The following is a 24,330-nucleotide window of genomic DNA, read 5'->3' on the forward strand; positions in this document are numbered from 1 at the left end:
GACCTTGATGCGAGTTATTTAAGAATGTAAGAAGAGCCCGTCTGCATCAGGCAGGAGGGGAGGGAATCAGGATCGAGGGAAGGGGACAAAAGGGCTGTAAGGCTGTTGTCCTAACTGAACCCACATGAAGTAGATAGCAAGTCCACAAATGACCTGATTGCTTGGCCACATAGTCATTCCGCCATGGAGCTGATTTTCAAAATGACTCTGGGAATGCTTTTTCCTATTGAACGTCATAGTTGATCCTTAAGGAAATCAGTGGGGGAAAGAAGAGAGTAAGGGGAGTTCAGTCTTCACAGCCCTTCATCTTTTTTTGTTGTGCTTGATTTCATAGACCAAAGACGTGTCATCGTTTATTTTGGACAGCAACAGATGAATTAATTGTAGTAATGAATATATTACGAAGACAATATTCCTGAGTTGACATAAGTTAATTGTCTAAAAAATCACTGGGCAATATGTAATTTTGGTTTATAACCGCAGGGCGCAGAAGGAAGGAAAAAAAGAGAGTTAAGACACAGCTTGTCAGATTAAATAAGACCAGTCTTTATTTTAAGACTTCATGAGCAGGAGGGAAAAGTCCAACATGTGCCTCTTTCAGCCATTGGTCTTACACAGTGTGTCCTTCCTCATCTCTCTGGCAGCTCCACTTAGCATGAATGCAAATCTTCTTGATTTAAAAGAACCTTTATTTCTCACCCATGTTGTCAGCAGAGCAAAGCCGACGATTGAAAGGGGCCTGTGCTGTGCATAGTGATGGAATTATATTAATTGATTTGGAAACAAACAAGAGGAGGAGGTTTTCTCTTGCGGCACGAAAGCCGAAGTCACACAAGGGAAACCTTTAAGATCAGATTTAAATCCTTCCCCTCCCGCCATCCCCTGCTGAAGTAGAAAAATTCAACTGTGCCTCGAAGCTGTTTTTCATAAGCTCATCTGTGAAATGCTGCAGCTGACAGATTTCTTTAGAGAACGGTTTTCATGACTTCTCCAGAATCTGACTTGCCAATAGAGATGATTTCAGCTTAGTGTGCTCTCTCTCTCTCTCTCTCTCTCTCTCTCTCTCTCTCTCACACACACACACACACACACACACACACACACACACACACACACACACACACACACACACGTTCCATTGAATTCTTGCATAACCCTCGTTGGCATTAAATGAACCAAATGTTAAAAAGGTCTGTAAACCTGCCAAGGAAACCCACTCTTTGATTCCTCTCCGTGAAGCAGCCTATGGAACTTCAGTAAGGGGGTTCTGTCAGTTGGTTCTGATGTAACCTTTTTCTTTATACATTCAGGAATCCTTTGAAAATGTTTAATGAAGATGTGTTTCTCCTGACTTAACAAGAGGCAGGTTTCTTGCTTGGGAGGAAAGATAGCACCAATCTTAAAAGGAAAAGGACTCCTAAGAGAAGTCTGGCTGACCAAGGGGGGTAGAGCCTAGTGGTTAGCATGCACACCTTCCTGCTCCCTGCTTTCTCTTTACTAGACCAGCAGCTGAATTGGGAGAAAAATTCTTGAGTAGTGTATATCCACTACTTCTATCCCAGGCTAGAGACTAGGCAGAGAGGAAGCTCATCTTGGAGAAAACTGCTTCTCAGGAGAACTTGGAACCCCAGGTTTCCTTATTACAAAGTCAACCCCACCATTGCTATCCCACAACTCCACCAGGGTGAGGAGATGTGACAATCCACTGAATTAGCAGTGAATACAGACCAGGCAGACCAAGGATCAAAATATAACTAGTTAAAAGTCCAAATGAAACAAAGGAGTTAAACAAAATGGGGGAAGAAAAGAACGTAGTAAAAGTACAAGCAGGCTAATGGAAAATATGCCTGAGTTTGACTTTCGGAAAGTACTGTGTTAGGAAAAGGTTTCATCAGATAGATGCAGTAAACTATTTACCTTGCTCAAGGAGGCCCGAGTCCTTGCATTTCTGAGTGAGCAAGTGGGAGCTTTTCTCTGAGCTCTCAACAGAATGGGTCACTCAGGTGACTGGGACAATGCACACTTTCTGTGTCCTGGGAAGTATATAACTTAAAAAAAAATATATGTGACCAAGTTATCTGCCTGGAGGAGAGGAAGCCACCTGATCAGTCCATCCCACCCCCTTGGCCTAGATTTGGCTTCCCAATTGCTAAGCACCTGCCAGTTGTGGGAGACTGGGGGGCTGTTTCCATCCGTAACAGGAATAGAAGCTGAATCCACAAATAGTTCATTTGGAGAATAATGGAGTTTCTGAACAATGGCTGGGCTGGATGCTCCAGCAGCTTTTGACACTGCTGAACCTGCATAGGAATTTCTGGGGAGTTACATGTGTCCAAAACACCGAAAAATAGGCCAAAACATAGGGGAAACACAAGAATCATAGGTGAGAATCACACCACCCAAGCAGCAGCATTGTAGCTTGAATGCAACACTTTCAGCACCACTCACAACTTCACAATAATATCCTGAGTTTTGGCCTTTGCTGATGAATTTCCCAGTCCTGGGTAGTGATAAATTGTTTAGGTCTGTCGCCTCCAGTGAAGCAAACAGTGGGTTGTCTTGCTGTTGATGACTTGGAAGAATCCTGGCCTGTTCAGTTTCAATCATGGTCCACTCAGATAACAGGAATGATGAAGAACTTGTCTGAATTCACCTTGCAGCACAGTCTGTCTCAGGACAGATTCCAGGAATGATTGAGCAGGGAAAGCTTGTGGCTGGCCCTACTTGTGTTGGGAGAGGCCTGTTCCACAGTCTCCTAAAGTGTCACCATATAGATAGCTGTAGCATTTTTTTTGTTTGTTTGTGCTTGGAGACCACAAAGTGGACTATTTCCACTTTGAGCACTTAGTGATTTATTGAGCTGGAGGCAGTGACTGTGTCAGTCTGTAGCTGTCATCTTGACGGCTCCTCGGATTGCCTCAGAAAAATCCCCTGGGCTTCCACAGGCACCTGCTTACTCAGAGTTTTGTGAAGCTGCTGGGCAAGAGTGTGAGTGAAGAGGAACAGTTTGACTGCATGGTTTTCATTCATTGGAGACCCTACAACTTGGGTGTTTACCCATGGTCTCTGACCATAGTTAGCTGCAGGTGTGCTGGTTTGAGGCTATGCCCAGCAAAGCAGGGGCCCCTGGCTTCCACTGGTTCACTGGTTTAGTGGTGGCTACGTTCTGATTTGCATTAACATTGAAATGCAACATGATTCACTCTGGAGAAGTGATTCTGATAATATCAGGTGCCCTCTTCAACCATGCCATTGGGAATAGGACACAGGCAAGAGGAAGCCTCAGGTCTGGCATCACACTGGCAGCAGGAAGGAGAGATAACCACTGTCTTCATCCAGGACATAGAGCTCCTTCCAGAATGGGTGTGTGCTGCCACCGATGTAGGATTTGCAGACCTCAGAATATACACCAACAAATGAGTTGGTGTCCCCTCTCCAGAGCGCATAGAAGAGCTGGCATTAGGTTCTGGTGAAGAGAGCAGCCTCTCAAGGGTGTTTGTCACTTGTGTATAGTGAGAGTACACTATTCAGGCTTGGATAGTGTCATGTCTGGCTATACATACGAATTGGACAACCAGAAACGTAAATAAAAGGAACTAAAGAAACCAAAGGACCCCAACTAATCCTCTCGTTCTGAAAAAAACGGGAAAAAGACCTTTTGTTTGTATTGGACCCAGAGAAAATATTCTTGAGCAGAGCAGGAATCAGTGACTGAGTGAGAAATAAGTACCATTGAATTCGTGGGTGCTTTGCTTCCCAAATAGACAGTGATGCTCGGATAGATGGAGATGCTCTTGCATTTTCTTGCTGGCTTTGAGTGTTTTGTTTTCAGAAAAAACCTTGCCTCACGTCATCATCCAAAAGTCAATGGATGCCATGCGAAAGCTGCCTCCTTCTGCTGCCGTTTTTAGGCATACGGAGAGTTAATTTGATAAAACCTCATCGCGCAGAGGCAAAAATAGCCTGCAGCTGGCTAAATGTGGGCAATCATACTACGCATTTGCTTATTACTCTGGTCTGCAAATAGAGTTGTCTTCGTGGGAAACCCGACTGATCAGGGAGACACAGCTAACCAGCTACATTTCAGGACGAGCAGAGCCTTCCCTGCCAGCAGCCGAAGCGGCTTTGTAGAGCAATAGTGACCGAAAGCTGGCAAGTGGCCATTCCGCTTAAATGTGAGCCGTTCATCTTCGTGTGACACATTTTCCTACCTCCAGCCCTGGGTGTGCTGGGGAATCCTGAATTATTTCTGCAAATGATTTAAAAGTCATCCTCTGCCTGGACTCTGGTTTGCTTCTGAGCTTTGGGACCTGAATTACTGTGAAGGATCCAGGTCATTATAATACATGTAACAAAACTGGCTTTTGCACCCAAGATGCTTAAAGTGCTGTATTTTATGAGCATGTGTGCCTCAGAATGATATACAGTCAACGTGGCTGCTTCCTCCCTTCCCCCTGAAATGACTGCTCTCTGATGGTTGTTTAATTTTTCTTTCTCTTTTCCCCTTCAGTGTAAAAACACTCTATGTTGAGAGCAAAAGCTGCAGTGAAATATGGTCAAGCTTGACAGCAATCTCCTGTGAGCTTCAAGCCCTGCTAAATTAACTCCCAGGACATGCAAGTCTTAATTTGTGCATGTGTATTTATACCCCACATTCCACCTGAGACTGACTTCCACAGCAACTTACAATAAAAACACACACAAAGATACAATTATAATAGGGCTATGTGGGGGTACTTACAGCAGTCCCTTCTGGCCCCTTTCAGCTGATATCATACTTCAGGTTTGTCCCTCCAGTGATGGGGGGGGGGGCAGAAGGAACTGCAGATGGACTCATGGACTGGATGATTTTTGTAGCTGATGAGGGGCCCAATCCTATCCAACTTTCCGGGGCTGTTGCAGCCGCAATGTAACCCTGAAGTAAGAGAACATTTCCTTACCTTGAGGAGGCCTCTGTGATTGCCCCCCACCCCACAGGATGGACTGCATGCCCCATTGGCACAGCTGCATCAGTGTTGGAAAGTTGAATAGGGTTGGGCTCGATGATGTAGCCACTACATCACTGAGGACAAGGAATTAATCAGTATTTCAATGTCTCATAGTGATCGTCCCACTAGGAAAATGTTCACTCTTGGTCTGAGCATCATGCAGAATTTTTGGCTGTGGTAACTGGACAGCCTCTCTTTGGGATGCCGTTTTATCTGTTCTTAGTCATACTTTTTAAATACCTATATTACTTGCCCCAGTCCGAGGAGTACTTACCCTGTCTGGAGCCAGCTTTGGAGGAAAGTAGTGAAGAGAGTCTGTGTTTTCCATGACTCTGTGGCCACCTCCATCATTGGCTTGTCCAATTAGATCATATTGGTTAAATATTCCTTAGCTTAACACGTTTTCATGTTTCAAAGTCACTTGTGTAACGTACAGCCCGTAGAGGTGTGCTGTGGCGTCATTGCAGTTCCACAGGCCGGGCTCCGTGTGTGCAACTGTTTTGGTATCTTCCAAAATTAGGGGAATCTTCTTCCTGCCTGTCTGAAAGCAGGAGGATGAAGTCCTACCTTTGCCACCCCCCTCAGAAGCTTGACCCTTCCTTCTACTATCTGGAAGTGGGGCTAGCCAAGCTGTACTGCTGACACACTAGCCATCTTGCAGTCAGGCACAAGACCCTCCACCAGCTTTCTCTGCCCTGATACAAACATACAGGTCTTGCTCATACGATACAAACGTACACCCATTCTGCTTGATGTCCTTTGCTACTGCAGAGCATAAGGTAGTTATGTTCCTTTTTTGAATTGAGAAACATTTGTTTGCATTTTGAAGTTTGAAGGTCCAGGCCCTTCCGCAGGGCCTTTGGATGTCTGTACATTTCATACAAACAGCGTGGGGAGCACAGAAGTTGCAAACCTCAGAATAGCTTCTAGATTCCTGGCTTTGAAAGTAATAAGCACTTTTTAAATTCCCCCTTAAATGGGTTTCTTGTATCCCTGTGAAATGTTGCATGTAGGGTGACTTAAGATAGTAGTACAATTGCTAAAAATGCCACTTATAATGTAAGTACTATATTTGCTTTATTTTTTCTTTAGTAGTGAGTTTTTTTTCCAGTCTGTGATTGCTTTTAAGTCTTGCTAATTATTTTATATTTTTTCCTCTCCTAGCTGTGTCTAAAACCTTGACCTTTGACTCACAGCCAAGAGATGCCTGTGTGACTTCAGATAGTTGTCTGCAAAGATTTCCAGGTTTCCCTTTAGCGAGGTCTGAGTAGGCAAAGACGGTTGACGGGATGATCTCTGTCCGCTGTTTGTTGCATTGTCATAGGAAATGGTTGGGGGTCAAGTCAAGGCCCCTTTGATTAGTCCCTGTCGAGTCCTCATGTTATTGTTTATGAAGGAAACGAGGAAAGGACTTGATGATAGGCTTGCTGGTGATGTTGAAAGAGAGGTTGGAGCTCAGGAAAGCGGTTTCTTTTTTTCAACAGCCATTTACAAGCTGCATCCAGGGCCTCTTTCATGGTGTGAGAGTCATCGCAGGGTGCTTGCACTGGAGGTGGTGGGAGATTTTTTTTTAGTTGGCAACCTTCAGTCTCGAAAGACTCTGGTATCGTGCTCTAAAAGGTGGTTCTGGAACAGCATCTAGTGTGGCTGAAAAGGCCAATTCGGGAGTGACAATTCTTTCCACACTGGGAGCAAGTGCAGTCTGTCCCTGGTCTGTCTCCCTGGCTATGGGCCTTCCTTCTTTGCCTCTTAGCCTCAGACTGTTGGCCAAGTGTCTCTTCAAACTGGGAAAGGCCATGTTGCACAGCCTGCCTCCAAGCGGGTCGCTCAGAGGCCAGGCTTTCCCACCTGTTGAGGTCCACTCCTAAGGCCTTCAGATCCCTCTTGCAGATGTTCTTGTATCGCAGCTGTGGTCTACCTGTAGGGCGCTTTCCTTTCACGAGTTCTCCATAGAGGAGATCCTTTGGGATCCGGCCATCATCCATTCCCATGACATGACCGAGCCAATGCAGGCGTCTCTGTTTCAGCAGTGCATACATGCTAGGAATTCCAGCTCGTTCCAGGACTGTGTTGTTTGGAATTTTGTCCTGCCAGGTGATGCCGAGAATGCATTGGAGGCAGCGCATGTGGAAAGCGTTCAGTTTCCTCTCCTGTTGTGAGCGGAGAGTCCATGACTCGCTGCAGTACAGAAGTGTACTCAGGATGCAAGCTCTGTAGACCTGGATCTTGGTATGTTCCGTCAGCTTCTTGTTGGACCAGACTCTCTTTGTGAGTCTGGAAAACGTGGTAGCTGCAGATAGCTTGGGAGAAATCCATGCCCAGCACAGAAAACAGTACTAAGTTTTCTACTTGCTGGAAATCATTGTGTTAAACAGTGGAGCACTCAAAAATGGCAAGGGGTTTTATATATATATAACTCAGCCATTATATTTATTTTATTAAGAGTATTTATATGCTGTTTTTCAACGAAAAAGTAGTTTAGAATCGATTTCACTGCAAAATAAATGTGCATATGATCGCTTGCCAGTCAGGGCTACTTTTCTTTCTCGTAAGTAATAGATGCCTGGCATGCACTTATTTTATAAAGGTATGCAACCAGAGCATAGAGCAGTGATTCTCAACATTTTTTTCATCTCACAGCACACTGAGAAAGCACTAAAATTGCCAACGCACACCATCAAGTTTTTGCCAATTGACAAGGCACACCACGCTGCTGGCCAGGGGCTCACATCCCCCAACAACCCTACTAATATATGACCCTTCCCCAAACTCCCACAGCACACCCGAAGGCCATTCACAGCACACCAGTGTGTCGTGGCACAGTGGCTGAAAATCACTGGCACAGAGAGTGGCTGTGGCTCCCTGCCGCATGTGAACCTGGTGGCAAGCGCACAGTGCGTAAAATGGACCTTTCAGACAAGTTGGAAGCCTTGCAATTGTGGACATGAATGCAAGTGGGAAATCTGCTATGAAATTTGTTCAGTGAGCTGTTATAAGCACTTGGAATAATTTGCTCAAAGTTGTGATGGCTCAGTTGTCAGTGTGAGGCCCGTCCCTGCTTTTGGGGTATTTGCATTGATTGCCATAAAAACATACCCAGGTAGTTGAATTTCTAGGACTATTAGGGTATCTATCAAATTTTCTAGCTTCGTAGACCATTTTCCACTCCTGCAGATTCACTGGCAGAGTTAGTGTGTGTGAGGAGAGGTGTACAGCTGAATGTTTTGTCCACTGCACTCAACCTTCTGTATTGTGTGCTTAGTGAGTTAGCATTTTAGTTCCTAAAAATGCAAGTGCAGTGATTACGAGTTTCTGGGCCTTTGAAAAAGAATGGTGGGAGAGGTGTGGGGTGATGATGGTAATTTATGCTCTGGAAGACTTTTGTGGCCTCCAAAGAACACCTTTGACTACTTGGGGAAGATCCACTTAGATGTCCTTTCACAACGTCCTCAGCTGGTATGATGTGTCATAATGGGTGTGTGTGTGTAGTTCAGATCTTGTCTCAGCTATGAACTCACTAGGTTTACCTCAGCAGGCTCAACTCAAACCTCTCTCTCTTGACATGATAAAAAATTGCATTTTAAGAACAGCCCAAACCATTAAAACATACAGATCATTAAGAAGAAGCAACTAGATCAGCAGACCATTTCCTTCTGAAACAGACAGGGCTATGGAAGGCCACAGAGGAGGAACAATTTTGCTCCTTATTGAGGATGGCATTCTAGAGTTTGGGACTGTGGTAGAGGCCTTGCACCTTCCAGAAGGTAGTACTGTATTCCCTCCCAAAGCAATGGTGTGTGGCCAGGGCCCAGTCTATAGAACACAGCTGTTGGGCAAGACTTTTCTGGGGGGAGGTAGTCTTTGAAGGGAAGATGCAGAGCTTGGTGTAAAGTTTGGTCTATGTGGTACTCATCAAGAAAAGTGGTCCTGCCTGTGTTTTGTGGTATGCTTCCTGCTGTGAGGCATACGTCTAGCTAGTCAACAACCCGGGCACTCAAGTCCTGGGTTCTATAAGTCACCCTCACCAAATAATCTTGTGCATTTCTCTGCCTTGACACCTCTTTGATCATAAGAACATCCACCTGCCTTTAGGTGGTGTTATAGGGTAAAAACCATATAAACAGTTTTATTTGTTGCTAGATCTTTATGCCATCCTTCACGCTTCTTGCAAGCAAGCCAAACGAGATTTTGCAGACAAATAAAAGCAAACACATCGTGAAAAAAACCAAACAGCAACTAAAACAATAAAATATGCTGCAAAAGGCAACAACAGAAATGCCAGTGGTGCAACAGCAGATTAAATTAATCAGTGAGAAGAAAAACGTGCAGGGAGAGGAGGAATGCGAAAGAACTAAGTTTTTAACCAAACTAAATAACCATGGCAAGCAACCCAGCTGGTGAGGCATGGCCAGCTGCCTCCATCCAGTCAGGATTCTGAAGTGTTTTTCTATCGGAACCCAAAACCATAAATGAAAGTCCTTGTTCCAAATAAACTTGTTTTTATCAAGCACACGCAGATTCCAGGCAGAGGAATAGAGAGAGAGAGAGAGAGAGCAACACCCCCAGGCTTCCTTGATGTCTGGCCAAAGAGTGATGGGGGACAGAATTGTGTTGGATGCCCTGCTGTGTGTTGTCTTTCCCTTTGGCAAGTAGATACCCACACTAGGAGAAGTTTGGAGTTTCTCTGAGAAGACAGGGTGATTTGGAGGGTTCCAGGTTGAAAGAGTTCAACAAAGGGAGGATGTGAGATGGAGAGAGAGGGGGGGGGAGAAAGAAATGGTTGCATGCCTCAGAAATTTAAACCATTCTTTGCAACAGAATGGAAATGAGCTCCTTGATGGTGCTTTTGGTTTATTTCCCAGGCTGTTTTTTTTTTACATAAATGAAGGAACTGAGCTATCAAGGTGTCGATCAGAAAGGTCCATTTGGCATTGAAAAGCCCATGTGGATTCGTTTACGAGCAAATTAATGGCACCTGGATAGAATGAATTAATCCAGCCCTGCAGTGCTCGGTCCAACTCTCAGGGAAGAGTTGCTTGCTCTGGGCAGGCTGTTCCAGATGTTTGTGGAGTTGATGATAAACGAAAATCTGGCTGAAGAGAGTGAGCTGGGGTCCAGAGACTGACACTCCTTCTGGTTCCTTGAACCAGTGGTCATTTGTTTGATTGGTTAGTAGATGCTTGGAGAAAACAACCTGGTTAATAATAGCAGATACCTTTTTCTGTATGTTCAGATTAAGAAACACACGGCTAAGAGCAGCAATTTTCAACCTTTTTCATCTCAAGGCACACTGTCAGGGCGCTAAAATCATCAAGGCACACCAGTGGATTTTTGACCATTGATAAGGCACACAATGCTGCTGGTAGTGGGCTCAAATCCCCCAATTACCCTACTAATAAATGACCCTCCCCAAAGTCCTGCAGCACAACTGCGGACCATCTGTGACACATCAGTGTGCCATGGCACAGTGATTGAAAATCACTGGCTTAGAGAATGTGCCCTTAGTTTGGTCTGTGGTCAGGAGTCTCCCCCCTTGGTGGCTGTCTGATTGTGACCTCTTCCTAGCTACCAAGAGAAGGAGCTTCCCACCAGACAAGACTGCACCACCCCACTGGTTTTTGAAGGTCAAATCCAACCTGAAGTTTGTATAGAAGATTGATATTCCCCCTTTCCTATTCCGGAGCAAGTCCTCTACAAGTTCAGCATGTCTTTGCCCTACTGTTTTCTTAAAAAGAACTACAGGGTAGCCATTAATCTGGATCAGGACCACAATGGGGGAGAAGCTCAGTGGACTTCGCCTCCCTCATGGACCTGGCAAAAATACCCACCTCTGCCGCTGCTGCCAGTCTGCTATTTCTCCAGAAGGGAAACTGTTGCTTGCGCCCCTGGCAGCTTCCCTCCTGCGCTCATAGCAGCTTGAGGAGGGCAGGATTTTTGCCAGAACTTGGCAGTGAAGGGGTCTAAAAAGAAAGAGGAGCGAGAAGACTAAGAGTCATTTAGTCTCGCATCTTGTTTCACTTCAGGTGTTCACTACAGGAGTTAATTACCCCAGAGGTCTCTTCTCTTGGCAGCCTTGTTCTTCCGTGCAGATGGCATGACTGGTTTACCCAGCTGCTCCAAAGAAATGTGCTCACTTAGGTCAGAGGAAGGGACTCTGGTGCATGAACAGTGTCAGTTGTGTGCCCCCTTTGAGTCTTTTCTTGCTTCACAAACCAGCCCATGAAACAACCCAGGTGTAGAGTCTGACCCTCCTTCTCTGTGGAGCCCACCTTGGAAGATCTCTGTGTGAATCCCTGTGGGTGGCTTCCTCTCCTGAAATAACCCTCCTCTCTTATTCAACAGTTGCACTATCAAATCCCTTCAGCGCCGCCATGTTTGCATCAGCCGACTCGAAAGGCCTCAGAACTGGGGGGAGAACTCCTGTGAAGTGAGATTTGTCGTCCTGGTGCTCGCTCCTCCGAAAATGGTAGGCTGCCCATCGGGGATAGAGGATGACCCCAGTAGCATAGCCAGGGGGGCGGTGCAGTAAGTACAGCAGACACCACAATGCACTGGGTAAATGGCCCCTCCCACTCGCTCTTGGAGCAATTCAGGGCAGTGAAAGCAATGCGCAGGCACTGCATATGAGTGGGAGGGGACCCTTATATGGTGCATTAAGGCTCCTGCTGTGTTTACTGTGCCGCACCCCCTGTGGCTACACCACTGGATGACCCTATAGCCATCTCTCTCTTTCCTTCTTTCTCATGGAATTGATTATGTAGCCCAAACTACAAGTTATGTGGGAGCACTGTCCCTGGAATCCCAACCTAATTTTCTTCATAAAGCAGCCCTGCGGGGAGAATTAGATGAGGTGTGTGGCAGAGGGTGTTAACCCTTTTGGCTGTTACTATAGTCCCAGTCTAAATTGCTCTGCTTTGAAGCTACTATGAACTGCAGAGTTGAAAACCCATGGACCCTAATGTTGTGCATGCAAGTTTGACCCTAAAAGGTTCCAGGTTGTAGAGCTGTAAATACTGTTCATGCAATACAAGGGAGTGGAATTCTGCATTCTACAGTTTCAGACTTTACAAGGTGTAGTTTTAGTCTAGTCAACGAGATAAAGCAAAAGCATTTTCTACCTACGCATGAGAAACAATTGCATCAGAGAGAGAGAGAGAGAGAGAGTTATAGTGCATGTCTCTCCCTGATGTGTTGTATACTACAGGCAAGGAACTATCTATGTTGGGGAGCATGCAGCATGCATGTACCCCCACACATACACTGAAGTCTCAAGTGGTATTGTTCTGATTTACTTGCACTCTGTACAACACTCAGTGCAATATGTGAAAAGGCTCTTGGTCCTGGAGAGCATTCATGGTGGCTTTGAGGAAGCAACTGGCCCAACCCTCCTCTTCCAAGTGGGTAGATTTTTCCTAATATCCAAGATCAACTAAGGAAATAACACAAAAATCAGGCCAAGGTACCCATGTTGCAAGTGGCTGCTAAACTCTTTGTTGTGTTTCCCCTCAGAAAAGTACTAAAACCGCCACAGAAGTGGGCCGGACATTCGCCACCATGTTCTCAGACATAACCTTTCGGCAGAAGCTTCTAGAAACCAAAACAGAAGAAGAGTTCAAGGAAGCGTTGGTCAACCAGCGTCATCTGCTGACGGTAGTGAACCAAAGGCCCTCCCCAGTGACTGATGGCCACAAAACACACAACCACAAGCCCCTCAAGGTATGTGGGGGAGGCCTGAAGAGTGGTTGTATATATTCTTCATCCATAGTGCAACACACACACACACCCTTTCTGTGGGGTCTGTTCCTTTTCATCAAGTTATACCCTTCCAGCCCTATATTCCACACGTGGGTCTCATCCCACCAAGTTTTTGTAGCAGGGCTGGGAAGGAGCTTCTGCCTGGGATCTGCTGCCAGCCTGAAGAGACAGTGGTGGGCTAGATGGGACATTGAGTCAACTCTGCTGGGAGCCACAAACAAACCCTCTCTTTTTCCTCTGGAGGGTTTGTTTGTGGCTCCTTTGTGTCTAAAAATATCTGGAGTGGTGGTAGGGGGAAGAGAAAACCAAAGAGAGATGGATTTTAAAAGCTAGCAGAAAACAGGAAGGACTTGGCCTGCTGGCACTTGGGGGAGGAGGAAATTGTGCAGAAGCTCACATTCAACTGGCAGATGCTGCTGGCCACTGGCAGCAACCCACAGCACCCACGCATGGGGATGGGGGCTGCTCAAAGCAGTGGCTGAAGCAGGAGAAAGAGATTAACGCAGAGAGAGTGAAAATGAAGCAGTCTTAAACAGCAGAGTTGACTCAATGGCCCAACTATCCTACCACTGTCTCTTAAGGCTGGCAGCAGATCTCAGGCAGAAGCTCTTTCCCAGCCCTGCTACAAAACTTGGTGGGATGAGACCCACGTGTGGAATATAGGACCGGAAGGGTATAACTTGTTGGACCTGCTTTGCAAATTACCTTTTCACGAATTTTTGAGTCACATTGGACAAGGTGGCTGTTCCTGGGAGCTCGTGTAAAACATTGGAGGCTGTCTCAGTTTTTCCTGAGGTTGCTGTCTTATTACTCTCTCTAATGAGTCTATAATGACTCCTTTCAAAGAAAAATATCGCTTTTATTGTCTTGCAATAAACAGAGGCTTGATCTCTTTCATTTTTCTCTCAACAATAGATGAGCATTTTTGAACTGACATAACATTTCCTTCCTTTCTTTAGCTCCACGAGTTCTTCAATGTTGGCAAGGGAATTTTTGATGACATTGCGCGAAGGTTTCCAGTGTACGCTCTGGACTTCACTGATGGTAGGTGGGCAGTTGTTTGGGGAAGCACCAGCCTGATTGGAATTGTCCTAGTACCATGTCCTGTTTGTGGAGTGCTCTTTGGGGGCAGGTTGTCTGCTGTGATCCTATTACTTTGAAAGAATTTTGGGTCTAGAACTTGTGCATGAGAATGTTGGGTTTTAGAGATGATTTCCATTGCCCTCAGCCCAGGGCTCTTGCTTTCAACAGCTGTTTTGAACCACTGAAAGTAAGGTCTTCTCTGCATGTCCAGCAAAATGAGGTGGGGGCAGGCTGATTGTATTCTAAGCTGATAGACTAGGCTTTTAGTGTGGATTTTCAGTGGCAAGTCGTTGTATGTGGAAAAGGTCCCTGCGAGTAGAAAACTAGCATAGCAGGAGGCAGGCTGGGCCAGAACTTCTCTCCCTGCTATTACAGGGAACTTTTTGCATTCAAAAACGGCACCCCCACATCTGCAGTCTGAAAATGGTAGTCTATTACTTTGCTTTGTTCTGCAGCTTGTGTAAACCAGGCCTCATCCACAATGGAAAGATTGTAGCTGCGCTTGGGGAACACACAATAGTAGTATTGTGATGGAGAAATGCTGTTTTGGATACTTATTAAAAACGTGTTCTAATTAAACGTATTAATTAAAAACGTATTAAAATGTGTTCTACAAAATTGTGTATACATTAAAACCTGCCTCAAAATTTCTGCAAGAGCCAGACCAAGTCTCCTTTTCAGGAACCAACCTTCATCCCAGCACGCCTGGGAGCTCTCTCAGTAACTGTTCTCTCTTGAAAACATATCCTGTCCGCCTGAAAAAAGTTCCTCTAAAAGTGGTGGTGATAGTGAAGGAATGTTTTTGGCTTCATAAATGAGTTATTCCTTCACCTCTGTTTGGTAATCAAGCATGCCCTTTGGAAGAATCTTCTTCAAACTGATTTTCCATTGGCTGGTCCTAAATCTACAAATAACACCAAGCTCAGTTCCAAGACCCTGATTGGATAATTGGATTATCCAATTGACTTGGATCCTTACCTCCTTGAATGGTTTCTTTTTAAATGAGATAAGTGTGTTTGTATGAGAGAGTGAGTGAGCAGTGAGAGTGAGTGAGCACCTGGGGCCCATGCATTTTTTACACACACACATGGAGGCCTTAGAAAGGCCAGGTTTTTGATGCAAACTGAAAGTGCCCTTCTATGGCCTCAGAAATGCGCCCCCTCAAGGCTTGGTACCTGGAGCAGTGGACCACCCACGCCCTCCCTTAGCTACACCACTCTGTGGGAGGGAGGGGAGATCACCCACTCATACAGCAAAGATGCTATCCATCATAAGTCCAAGGGCAGGAGGTATGGTCTGGAGGTTGAGCTGTCACCTTGCCTGAAAAAACTAAGCAGGATAAACTGCCTTGGGTGGGAAATCGAAACCACTGGTGGTTCTCTGCAGAAGAATGCAGAGGAGTCAGCTGGGAAGAATCGGATAACATCCTGAAGATCAGTCCGGGGTGTTACTTGCAACTGCCTACGAAGCTTGGAAATGCAAGAGCTGGCAACCCGGTTGATTACTGCAGTATGAAGGGAAAGATATGGTGAAATGGAGAGTGCTGTTACTTTCTCTTATGGAATAACACTTGTAAAGACTTAATTTGATAAAAGGGTGTTTACGGTCATCCTGGAAAGACCCAGTTTGAAAAAAGGGGGTTTGTAGTCATTGTGAATCACCTTGCATCTATGAGAGAGACAATATATAAATACTGTAATAAATAAATTTCTGCTGTAGTTCAGCTTGATTTTGAAGTGTCTGGACCGGCTTTGCAAAACTGGCATCTCTATAGAGCTAGCAGAGGTCTTTCACTGTGCAAAGCATGTCCTCTCTCAGCTTCCCCAAGTTGGTAGTTCTGACTGTGTTTAGGCATTTATCCTGCATTTTGAGTCTGTCCCTTAGATTTCTAGAACGGGTTCTGTTAACAGTGCTGACAGTACTTTCTGCAGGCTGCCCTTAATTTATCGCACTTCCATTCTTTTGGGAAGCTAGGAGCAGCTTACGTGGGGCTCCAGGCAGTCTCCCATCTGTACAGTATGACTAAGCTGGGGCTTGCTTTCCCTTGGATGGCATAACAGCTGTGGAACCGGACTCTGAGATTTAAATAGGCTGCTGGGTAAGCATCTTCACTCTGGCCTGCTGTCTTAGAGCAGTTCTCTGTTCAGTGCCACAGAGATCACGAGTGGCTAATCCCAGGCGACATGTTTCCTATGGGTACACCACACTTTTTGTTGTTAAGGTTCCCATGGAACAGACATGGTGTCCTAGAAGGGAGAGAGAGAGGCAATTTATGTGGTGGAGTGGATGGAGAGAGACAATGGGCTTGATGTAGCTGCCGGTGGGATATTGTGCTCATCACTGACAGTGCGCCCTCTTTGTCTGTAGATTTGAGTATCTGCGAATGCTGAGCCCTTGACCGGAGGGCCTCAGAGGACCTCCTGGATGCGACTGGAAGTTGCCAGCACAAACCAGGAGTGACATCTGGTTGTGTCTGGGAGGCCTTCTGAGGAGGGTTTGGGAGGCCGCGCATGGCTCCCAGGTAAATAATAGCAGTGGCACATTGTCCCTGCCCCCACGCAAATTCCATTACCTGCGGAATTCAGTATCCGCGGGAGGTCCCGGAATGAATCTCCTGCGCATACTGAGAGCCCACTGCAGTTATTTTTATTTTAAAGTCTAACAGCAGTAAAAAAAAAATACAATCTAAATAAAGTGACAATGAAGTTAAAAAGAAGCAGCAAGGAATATCAAAGCGGTGTGGCCATATTGGTGCAAGAAAGAGAGAGCAGTTGATCTTCAAAGGCCAGAACAGAAACCAAAAGGTTTCTGCACGTTTTTTGGTCAAGTTAACAAGGAGTGAACCACCTGGATCTGACTTGGTACAGAATTCAACAGCATTGGGACAGCTGAAGAGAAGGACCCACACCTGGTTCCTCTGGGTGCTAAAATGTAGGATAAAATTTCTCTAGAACAGTGTTCCTCACACATTTAGCATTGGGACCCACTTTTTAGAATGAGAATCTGTCAGAACCCACCGGAAGTGATGCCTTGACCAGAAGTGACATCATCAGGTAGAAACATTTTTAGCAATCCTAGGCTGCAGTCCTACCCACACTTACCTAGGAGTAAGTCCTGTTGACTATCATTGTTAAGAGCATGTACGTAGCAGCTTGTTAAGAGTACAGGTCTGTCACATTTCCCCAAATGTAGTCACAGACCATGGGAGTATCAAGTCTCGTATATTAAAAATAAAATATTGAAATGAATGGGGACCCACCTGAAATTGGCTCACGGCCCGCCTAGTGGGTCCCGACCCACAGTTTGAGAAATACTGCTCTAGAAGCAAACAGCCTCTTAGCCTGCTTCATAGGATGGAATTTGAAGCTGAACCGATCAGGTCTTGTGCTGCATGAGACGCTCCTCCTGGAATGGTCAGTTCCTTGAAAATGTGTGTGGTTTGCCAGTGAGCATTGGTTCCTCCCGTGCAATTTGCCATGGATGCTTAACATTTTGCATCTGTGGTTGATGCTCCTTTGGTTTGCGATGGCTGTGTGGAATGTGTTGCACTTCCAAGGGGCAGCTCTGCTCTCTTGTCCAGCACCGAGGGCTCCTTGATCCAGAGCTACAGCACAGTCCCATCTTGCCATGTATTTGTTTCTGTTCTTTGCTAGAAAGAGGAATAAAATGGCACCAATGGCCAGATGTAGCTACAAAAGGGTTATGGATCTCTCCACTAAGACCCACTCCTTCTCTGTGTTGCTGCAAACAGCATCCTGCCAGGAGCCTTGAGACATGGCTGGAGATAGAATATGGGCCATGCTTGGAACTGTGAAGGCAGTTCCTTTGTATGGCACTTTGTGAGCAAAACACACTCAAGCACTGTGGGAAGCAGTTCAGAGCTGCTGCTGAAGCTGACAGTTCACACGGGAGGGGTAAACTTCCTGTCCTGTTCCGCTGGCGTACCGCACACTGTTCTCCGTGCCCGGCGGTTCTAGGTTCTGTTTGCTTTCCATGGGTCTGTTAAGTTGGTTAAAACTGCCTGGGAGCAGATGCCTTGGCACGCAGAAGCCACAGTCTGAATGTGGTTTTGTTTGTCCTTCCAGAATATTAATAGTTGGGGTTTGAGTTCTAGGAATAATGGGAGCTTTCGTTTTTAATACCCGGGGCTGTATGTGGCTTCATTCATCTCTCAGATGGCTTCCAGTATTAAAGCTCAGTGTCACAAACGCAACAGGCAGCAAAAATAAAGTTCCTTTGTGTATAAACATGAACACCCTCTGCAGAGCCTCCTGCAACTCTTCCTGTTGGTGGTATCTGGGGCTTGATTTGAACAGTTAGAATGAAATAAATTTTCACACCCTAATCTGATCACAAAATTTGAGTGTTGGGCAGAACTGAAACTAGGATGTTTAAAAGTCAGGGTTGTGGTGGGGGGGGGGGAATAACCCCTAGATGAGAAGACTGATGAGTAATTTATGTAGCGTCTTGAAGTCCCAGTCAGTGACTGTTAACGCTGGAGGCCTTTCCTGGCTGGGTTCTGATCTTCCAGACAGCTGGTCTATGTTTTTAGGAATTCATTGAAACAGTTAATATCTCATCTTATTGCTGATTCTTGTCAGCTTACAAAAACCAATAAATTTCCTAAAAATGCATAGCAGGGGTCAGTGTGCGGTGTCCCATTTTACTCTTAAGGGAGCTGCATTTATCTCTGCCCGACGTCTCCAGCTTCTCCGATTCTCTGCTGCGCATCTTCTCGGCTTTTTTTGACCAGCTGCAGTTGTCATCAGTGGTTGATTCCTCACTCCCCTCCCACCAAATGAGGTGGAACAGGGGCAGAGTTGGTATTTAAGTCCCTTGGTATTTCAGTCAATCCCTTAAGACTGGAGTGTGGAAGCAGATGGTGGGGCTCAATATGGTCAAAGTGTATAAAAGCACATGGCTTTCCACAGTGCAGGCAAGTCATGTCATCATCAACTTGCAGGAGAGAACCCAGGAGAGAAGGGTTGAGCCTTCTGTCTTCTTCTTTACCAAAGCCTAGCTTTGAAAGCTGCTCTTGCTTTGTTGTTTCCCTGTGGCAGCTGAACAGGACATGAAGCTGCCTTGTGCCAAGTCCAACCTTGCGTCCATCTCACGTATCTTGCTGGCTGTGCGCTCTGGGGTTTCAAGCAGGGAGCTTTCCCAGCCCTGGCTGGAGACGTCCGGGATTAAAGCTGGGATTCTGCTGAGCTGGAGAAGCCAAGCGGCAGTCCCTGGTGTGCTGGACCTTCTGAAGTGGGGGGAGGTCCACCTGTGATGACTTGCGTTTGGTCTGTGTAGCCTGCTGTTGTGATTTCAAAGCAGCAGGCCCAAAGAAGAATTCTGCCTGAGAGCCAGGAGAGGATAGTGGCTTTGGGCCAGGGTAGACAAGTAAAGTGGAAAATTGGATCAAAGCCATTGGCTTGACCTTAAGGTTAGCGCACAAAGAGAGTCTGGTCCAACAAGAAGCTGACGGAACATACCAAAATCCAGGTCTACAGAGCTTGCATCCTGAGTACACTTCTGTACTGCAGCGAGTCATGGACTCTCCGCTCACAACAGGAGAGGAAACTGAACGCTTTCCACATGCGCTGCCTCCGACGCATTCTCGGCATCACCTGGCAGGACAAAGTTCCTAACAACACAGTCCTGGAATGTGCTGGAATCCCTAGCATGTATGCACTGCTGAAACAGAGACGCCTGCGTTGGCTCGGTCATGTTGTGAGAATGGATGATGGGCGGATCCCAAAGGATCTCCTCTATGGAGAACTTGTGCAAGGAAAGCACCCTACAGGTAGACCACAGCTGTGATACAAGGACATCTGCAAGAGGGATCTGAAGGCCTTAGGAGTGGACCTCAACAAGTGGGAAACCCTGGCCTCTGAGCGACCCGCTTGGAGGCAGGCTGTGCAGCATGGCCTTTCCCAGTTTGAAGAGACACTTGGCCAACAGTCTGAGGCTAAGAGGCAAAGAAGGAAGGCCCATAGCCAGGGAGACAGACCAGGGACAGACTGCACTTGCTCCCAGCGTGGAAGGCATTGTCACTCCCGAATCGGCCTTTTCAGCCACACTAGACGCTGTTCCAGAACCACCATTCAGAGCGCGATACCATAGTCTTTCGAGGCTGAAGGTCTCCAACAACAAAGGTTAGCACATGTCCGAGTCCTTCTACCTCTCCACTGTGGAAAGTGGTGCAGGCAAGCTGGCAGGTCTGGGAGAGGGTAACCAGATAGTCCTCTGGTGATATTGGTTCAGGTGCTGAAGTCCACGTTACTACTTTTTCCTCTGCTTCCCCCCCCCATCACACCCCCATATTTTATGGGAATAGAATGAGATGACAGTGCCTGTGGCTTCTTTGTTGTCCACGCAGTTCAGCCTTTTGGAGGAGGGCCTCAACATGCCCTTTGTATGTAGAAGGTCCCAGGTTCAGTCCTCGGCATGTGGAATTAAAAACGTTTCCGGTACCAGGTCTGGGAGACAGCCCTGCTCGAGACCTCAGGAAGCCACTGCCAGTCAGTGTGTAAGGCCATCCTGGGCTAAATGGACCACTGGCCCGGAGCAGGTCTAAATGGAGCAGGTCTGACTTGCTCCGGATCAATTCCATGAATTCATAATCGCTTTCCATTTTAGAAGTGAGATCGATCCCCTCTGGGAAATGCCCGACTTCCAGTGTCTTCGAAAGGGAAGCTCCAGTCCCAGCTGCTCTCCCCCACGGGTCTGCTGAGGATATCCTGAAAACATAAACAGAACCTAGAAACATCCTCAGCGCAAGGGGAAATAGTACCTGAAGCACTGGGGAAATTCTCTGTCCCTGTTGCTGTTTACGTGTCACTGTCACAGCAACACCTTCCCATCTCCTCCTCCAGCTCTGCTTTGATTTTGACAGTAGAGAAGAAGAGCAGGCCACTTTCTTCGCCTGCCTTCTCCTCCTCTTCCTCCATTTTGACTATGGCTGCTCTTTCTGCCCCACTCAGTGGTGCTGGAGGCAGCACCCCACCTCCAGCTTTCCTGTTTTCTCACTTGTCCTGCCGGCGGCACGGGGCAATGTGGAAGCGGGGCAGCGCTCAGTGCCGCATCTGGCTTCCTTGTTCTGCCTCGCTCTGCCGCCACTCTCTTTTGGAAGGCGGAGGGATGTGGGGAAGAGATGGGGAGGGGTCAGGTGAGGTGGGGTTGGCACCTGTTCCTACACACTCCCTGGGGCAGCCCAGGGCACCTCGTGATGGCACCAGCCCAGCGTACAAATGCAGTGTTTAGACACTCAGTTGTCATCTGTATGCAAATGCAGATCACCACATTTGTGATGCAAAGAGTGTGATTTCATGTGTGTGTGTGTGTGAGAGAGAGAGAGAGAGAGAGAACAAGTACTGTATCTCTTTCCCAGAGCTTGGTGGGATGGTAATAAATAGTTGGAAGGAATAGCAGCTCTCAAGCCAGTGGGATCCCTGGAGTATTCTGTTTATTTTCTCAAATTTAGTTTCCTCGCCTGGGAGTGTTTTCCTTTAGTTAAAAAGCTGTGTTATCTTGGAAGGTGGGAGGGAGACACGGCAGAGCCTTATTCAGCTGTTTCGCAGCGATCTTTGGTCAGGCGAGAGGAAATCCTTCGTCCTGACCCTTTGCCCTCCGTTGGATCCAGGAAAGGCAGGCAGATCCTAGTTTGGCCGCTCCAAGTCATAGCTCCTTCCTGCCTCTTGCCGGTTTCGGGCTGGACTCTGGAGTTCTCGCCGTGCGCATGGTGAAGATGCATGGTCCAGAGTTTCCGTGGTTTGCAGGAGTCTGTCTCCAGTCATTCTCCCCAAAGCTGCCTCGACTTTATTCTGTTTTACCCTGGACCCACATCTGATGCTCCTTCTTCTGTTTGAAGAATGCGAAAGCAAAATTGGCTTGTGCCCAGGGAACTGTAATACCAGCCCTTGAAGTGAGCCAGCGAACTGCTTTTGAGGTGTTGCCTGTTAGCTTATTTTCCTTTTTCAAGTTGCATCAAGCTTCCAAGCTCAGTTCACTGCAACGGAGTGGCAGCAGGATGCAGTTATCTTGTGGCTGTGTGAATTCCCCAAGGCATCTGGTCGCCCACCGTGAGATGCAGGAAGCCGAACTAGATGGGCCCTTGGCCTGATCCAGCAGGGCTCTTCTGATGTTCCAAGTTTCTTGCTCTGATATGTAAATCCCTCAAGGCTGGTTACCCAGGTGACAAGCTGTGCCTGGGTTTTGCTGTGTGTGGTGCCTACGCCCAAGGATTTAGTCAGCCATTTCCCTACCTCCCTTTCCACTATATTTGGAAATCCTTCCAGCACCTTCTCTTGGGATGTCAGTCGATATGAACTCAGCAGGTGAAAGAGAGTGTCGGTGCAGGGGTTAGCTTGTTCAAAACAAAATCATCTTTAAAATGCAAAAAGCCAGTTTTTGAATTGGACTATACTGGTTCTCCAGCCGAGGCTTATAGACTGTGTGGCTGCTTTATTAATTATAATCTTGGGGGCAGGGAATTAATCACACTTTCTAACTAAAACAAAAAGTATGAGAAATGGATCAAAAAAAGGTTGAGGAAAACAAACCCTGCTTTAAAAAAAAAATTCTTGGCCAGCAGCCCAGGCCCTGATCGCTGCCTTGTGGCAGGCCTTGGTGCCACCCCAGAAAAGGCCATCTCTTGTACCTGCCCATCGTACTTTCAACAGCAGGGGCAAATGGCACTCAGGCCCCCACAGGTGATCTCAAAGGTCAGGCAGGATTGTGGAAACATTACTCTCTTCTCAGGCTGTTGAGGGCATGAAAATGAAAAAAAACGGCATCTTAAGTGAAGCTTTACTTGTTGTGTCTCAATTATGGAGTGTTCAAAATGCTTTATGTATATTATCTGGTAATTGCAAGTTTGCGCTTTCAGTCATTACAGCAGCTCCTGCATCTGTTGCTTTTAGGAACAAAGCATGGGGCTGACATCAAAAATAGCATTGACGTGGATTGTCATGGTTGGTGGGGCCATGTGGATTTTGTGCTCACTACTCACAGAATTGTCTTTGGGGAAGCACCTTTGGGGCTACTGGTCAGAAGAAAGTAACAAAAGCTCTTCAAGAGCCAAAATCACAATTCTCTGACTTTCATTGTCCTTTGGACTGTGATGCTAGACTTCGAGATCTTTGGCCAAGTGTCTTGGGTGCAGGAATTGACTCTACACAATGCCCTGGTGCACAATTGTCACTGGTTTTTCCTGCCACAGCTTCTGATCCTTTTGTCAAGCAGTGTAATCAATAACCAAACTCCTTGTGTTTGTGGAGGGGTTGTAAATGTGTGACAGAGCACTTGCTTAGCATGCCAGGTGTCCAGGTTCCATCCCTGCGTCTCCATTCAAAGGGATCGCATGCAACAAAATTGTTGACAGTCATAGTAGACAATAATGGGCAGGCTGGCCCAGTGATATGACTCCACATAACAAAGAAAATTGGGTATCACTCTTTGCTGTACATACACCATAGCTCTAAATCCTAGTCAAACATTTAAGTGCCCTCCCTGTTCAAACAAGCCTGTCTTCTATTATAAAACTGCTTTTGTGTTAACGCAGATTTTCCAGATTTGAACAGTATTGAAGGAAGAGACAAAGGGCTTCCACCACTTCCAGGGGAGAAAACATAGGGGTGTATTCTTGGAACAGGACTGTTCCCTTTCCCGGTCAACCCTAACTACTGAGTGTCAAGTCTGCCATTAACAGTGTAGCCCCTTCCCTCCGACAGCGTGCCCTCACCCTGACTTCGGTTTCTTGGTCATGCTAGAATATAACTGATCAGTGGCATAGCTACGGAGGGGTGGCCCCTTAAATACTTAACACCATGTTAAGCTGTCCCTCCCACTCAGAGCCATTCCGGACAGTGATGGCAATGGGTGCCTGCATGTCACTACCTGAAGTGGCTCTGACAATGAGTGGGAGGGCCCACTTACAGGACGTGTTGCCCTCTCTAGCTACGCAACTATGATAGATCACTGGGAACCTGCTTTGATGTCATTGTTTTTCCCAAAGCCCTTTGTCGCTTCGCAGTCCGGCCTTTATCTGCTTTCATCCCTGGAGGGTTTTTTTTTTCATATTGCTCTCTGGGTTTTGTTTTAGGCATAATTGGCAACAACAAAGCCATTGGCAAATACATCACCACCATGATCTTTCTGTACTTTGCCTGCCTCCTGCCATCCATTGCTTTTGGCTCCCTAAATGATGAAAACACAAGCGGCGTCATTGGTGAGTCTGTCCTTCCCACCCACTCCAAGGCTCATTTGTTTGCTGGTTACTGCTGTGGTACGATTGATGTACAGGAGAATATCAAGAGAAGCCATCCTTCTAATTCTGAGAGTATGTTTGATGTCCTGGGTAGGTTGGGAATCATTCAAACTATAGTTTCCTGGTTTGGAGATCACGGGAAACTGGCGCAACAAAACAGGAAGAGTTTGCATCTCGCCTGGCATGTAAGAGGAGGAAGGCTTCTTCTTCTTCTCCTACAGTACTGGTACCGTGGAGGTCAAGAGCAAG

The 24,330-nt window shown here is 46.6% G+C and overlaps 1 protein-coding gene across 1 annotated transcript in view; it reads left to right on the forward strand.

Moving 5' to 3' along the window:
* SLC4A11 (solute carrier family 4 member 11) overlaps nt 1-24,330 on the forward strand; it is a 75,177-nt gene that overhangs the window by 22,416 nt on the left and 28,431 nt on the right. Inside the window, exons 6-9 of the mRNA XM_066632245.1 lie at nt 11,331-11,454; nt 12,498-12,704; nt 13,703-13,787; nt 23,917-24,042. Of these exons, the coding sequence (XP_066488342.1) occupies nt 11,331-11,454; nt 12,498-12,704; nt 13,703-13,787; nt 23,917-24,042 (542 nt within the window). The remainder of the gene's footprint in view (nt 1-11,330; nt 11,455-12,497; nt 12,705-13,702; nt 13,788-23,916; nt 24,043-24,330) is intronic.

Source organism: Tiliqua scincoides, chromosome 6 (assembly GCF_035046505.1).
Source record: "Tiliqua scincoides isolate rTilSci1 chromosome 6, rTilSci1.hap2, whole genome shotgun sequence".
In the NCBI taxonomy this organism is placed as follows: Eukaryota; Metazoa; Chordata; class Lepidosauria; order Squamata; family Scincidae; genus Tiliqua; species Tiliqua scincoides.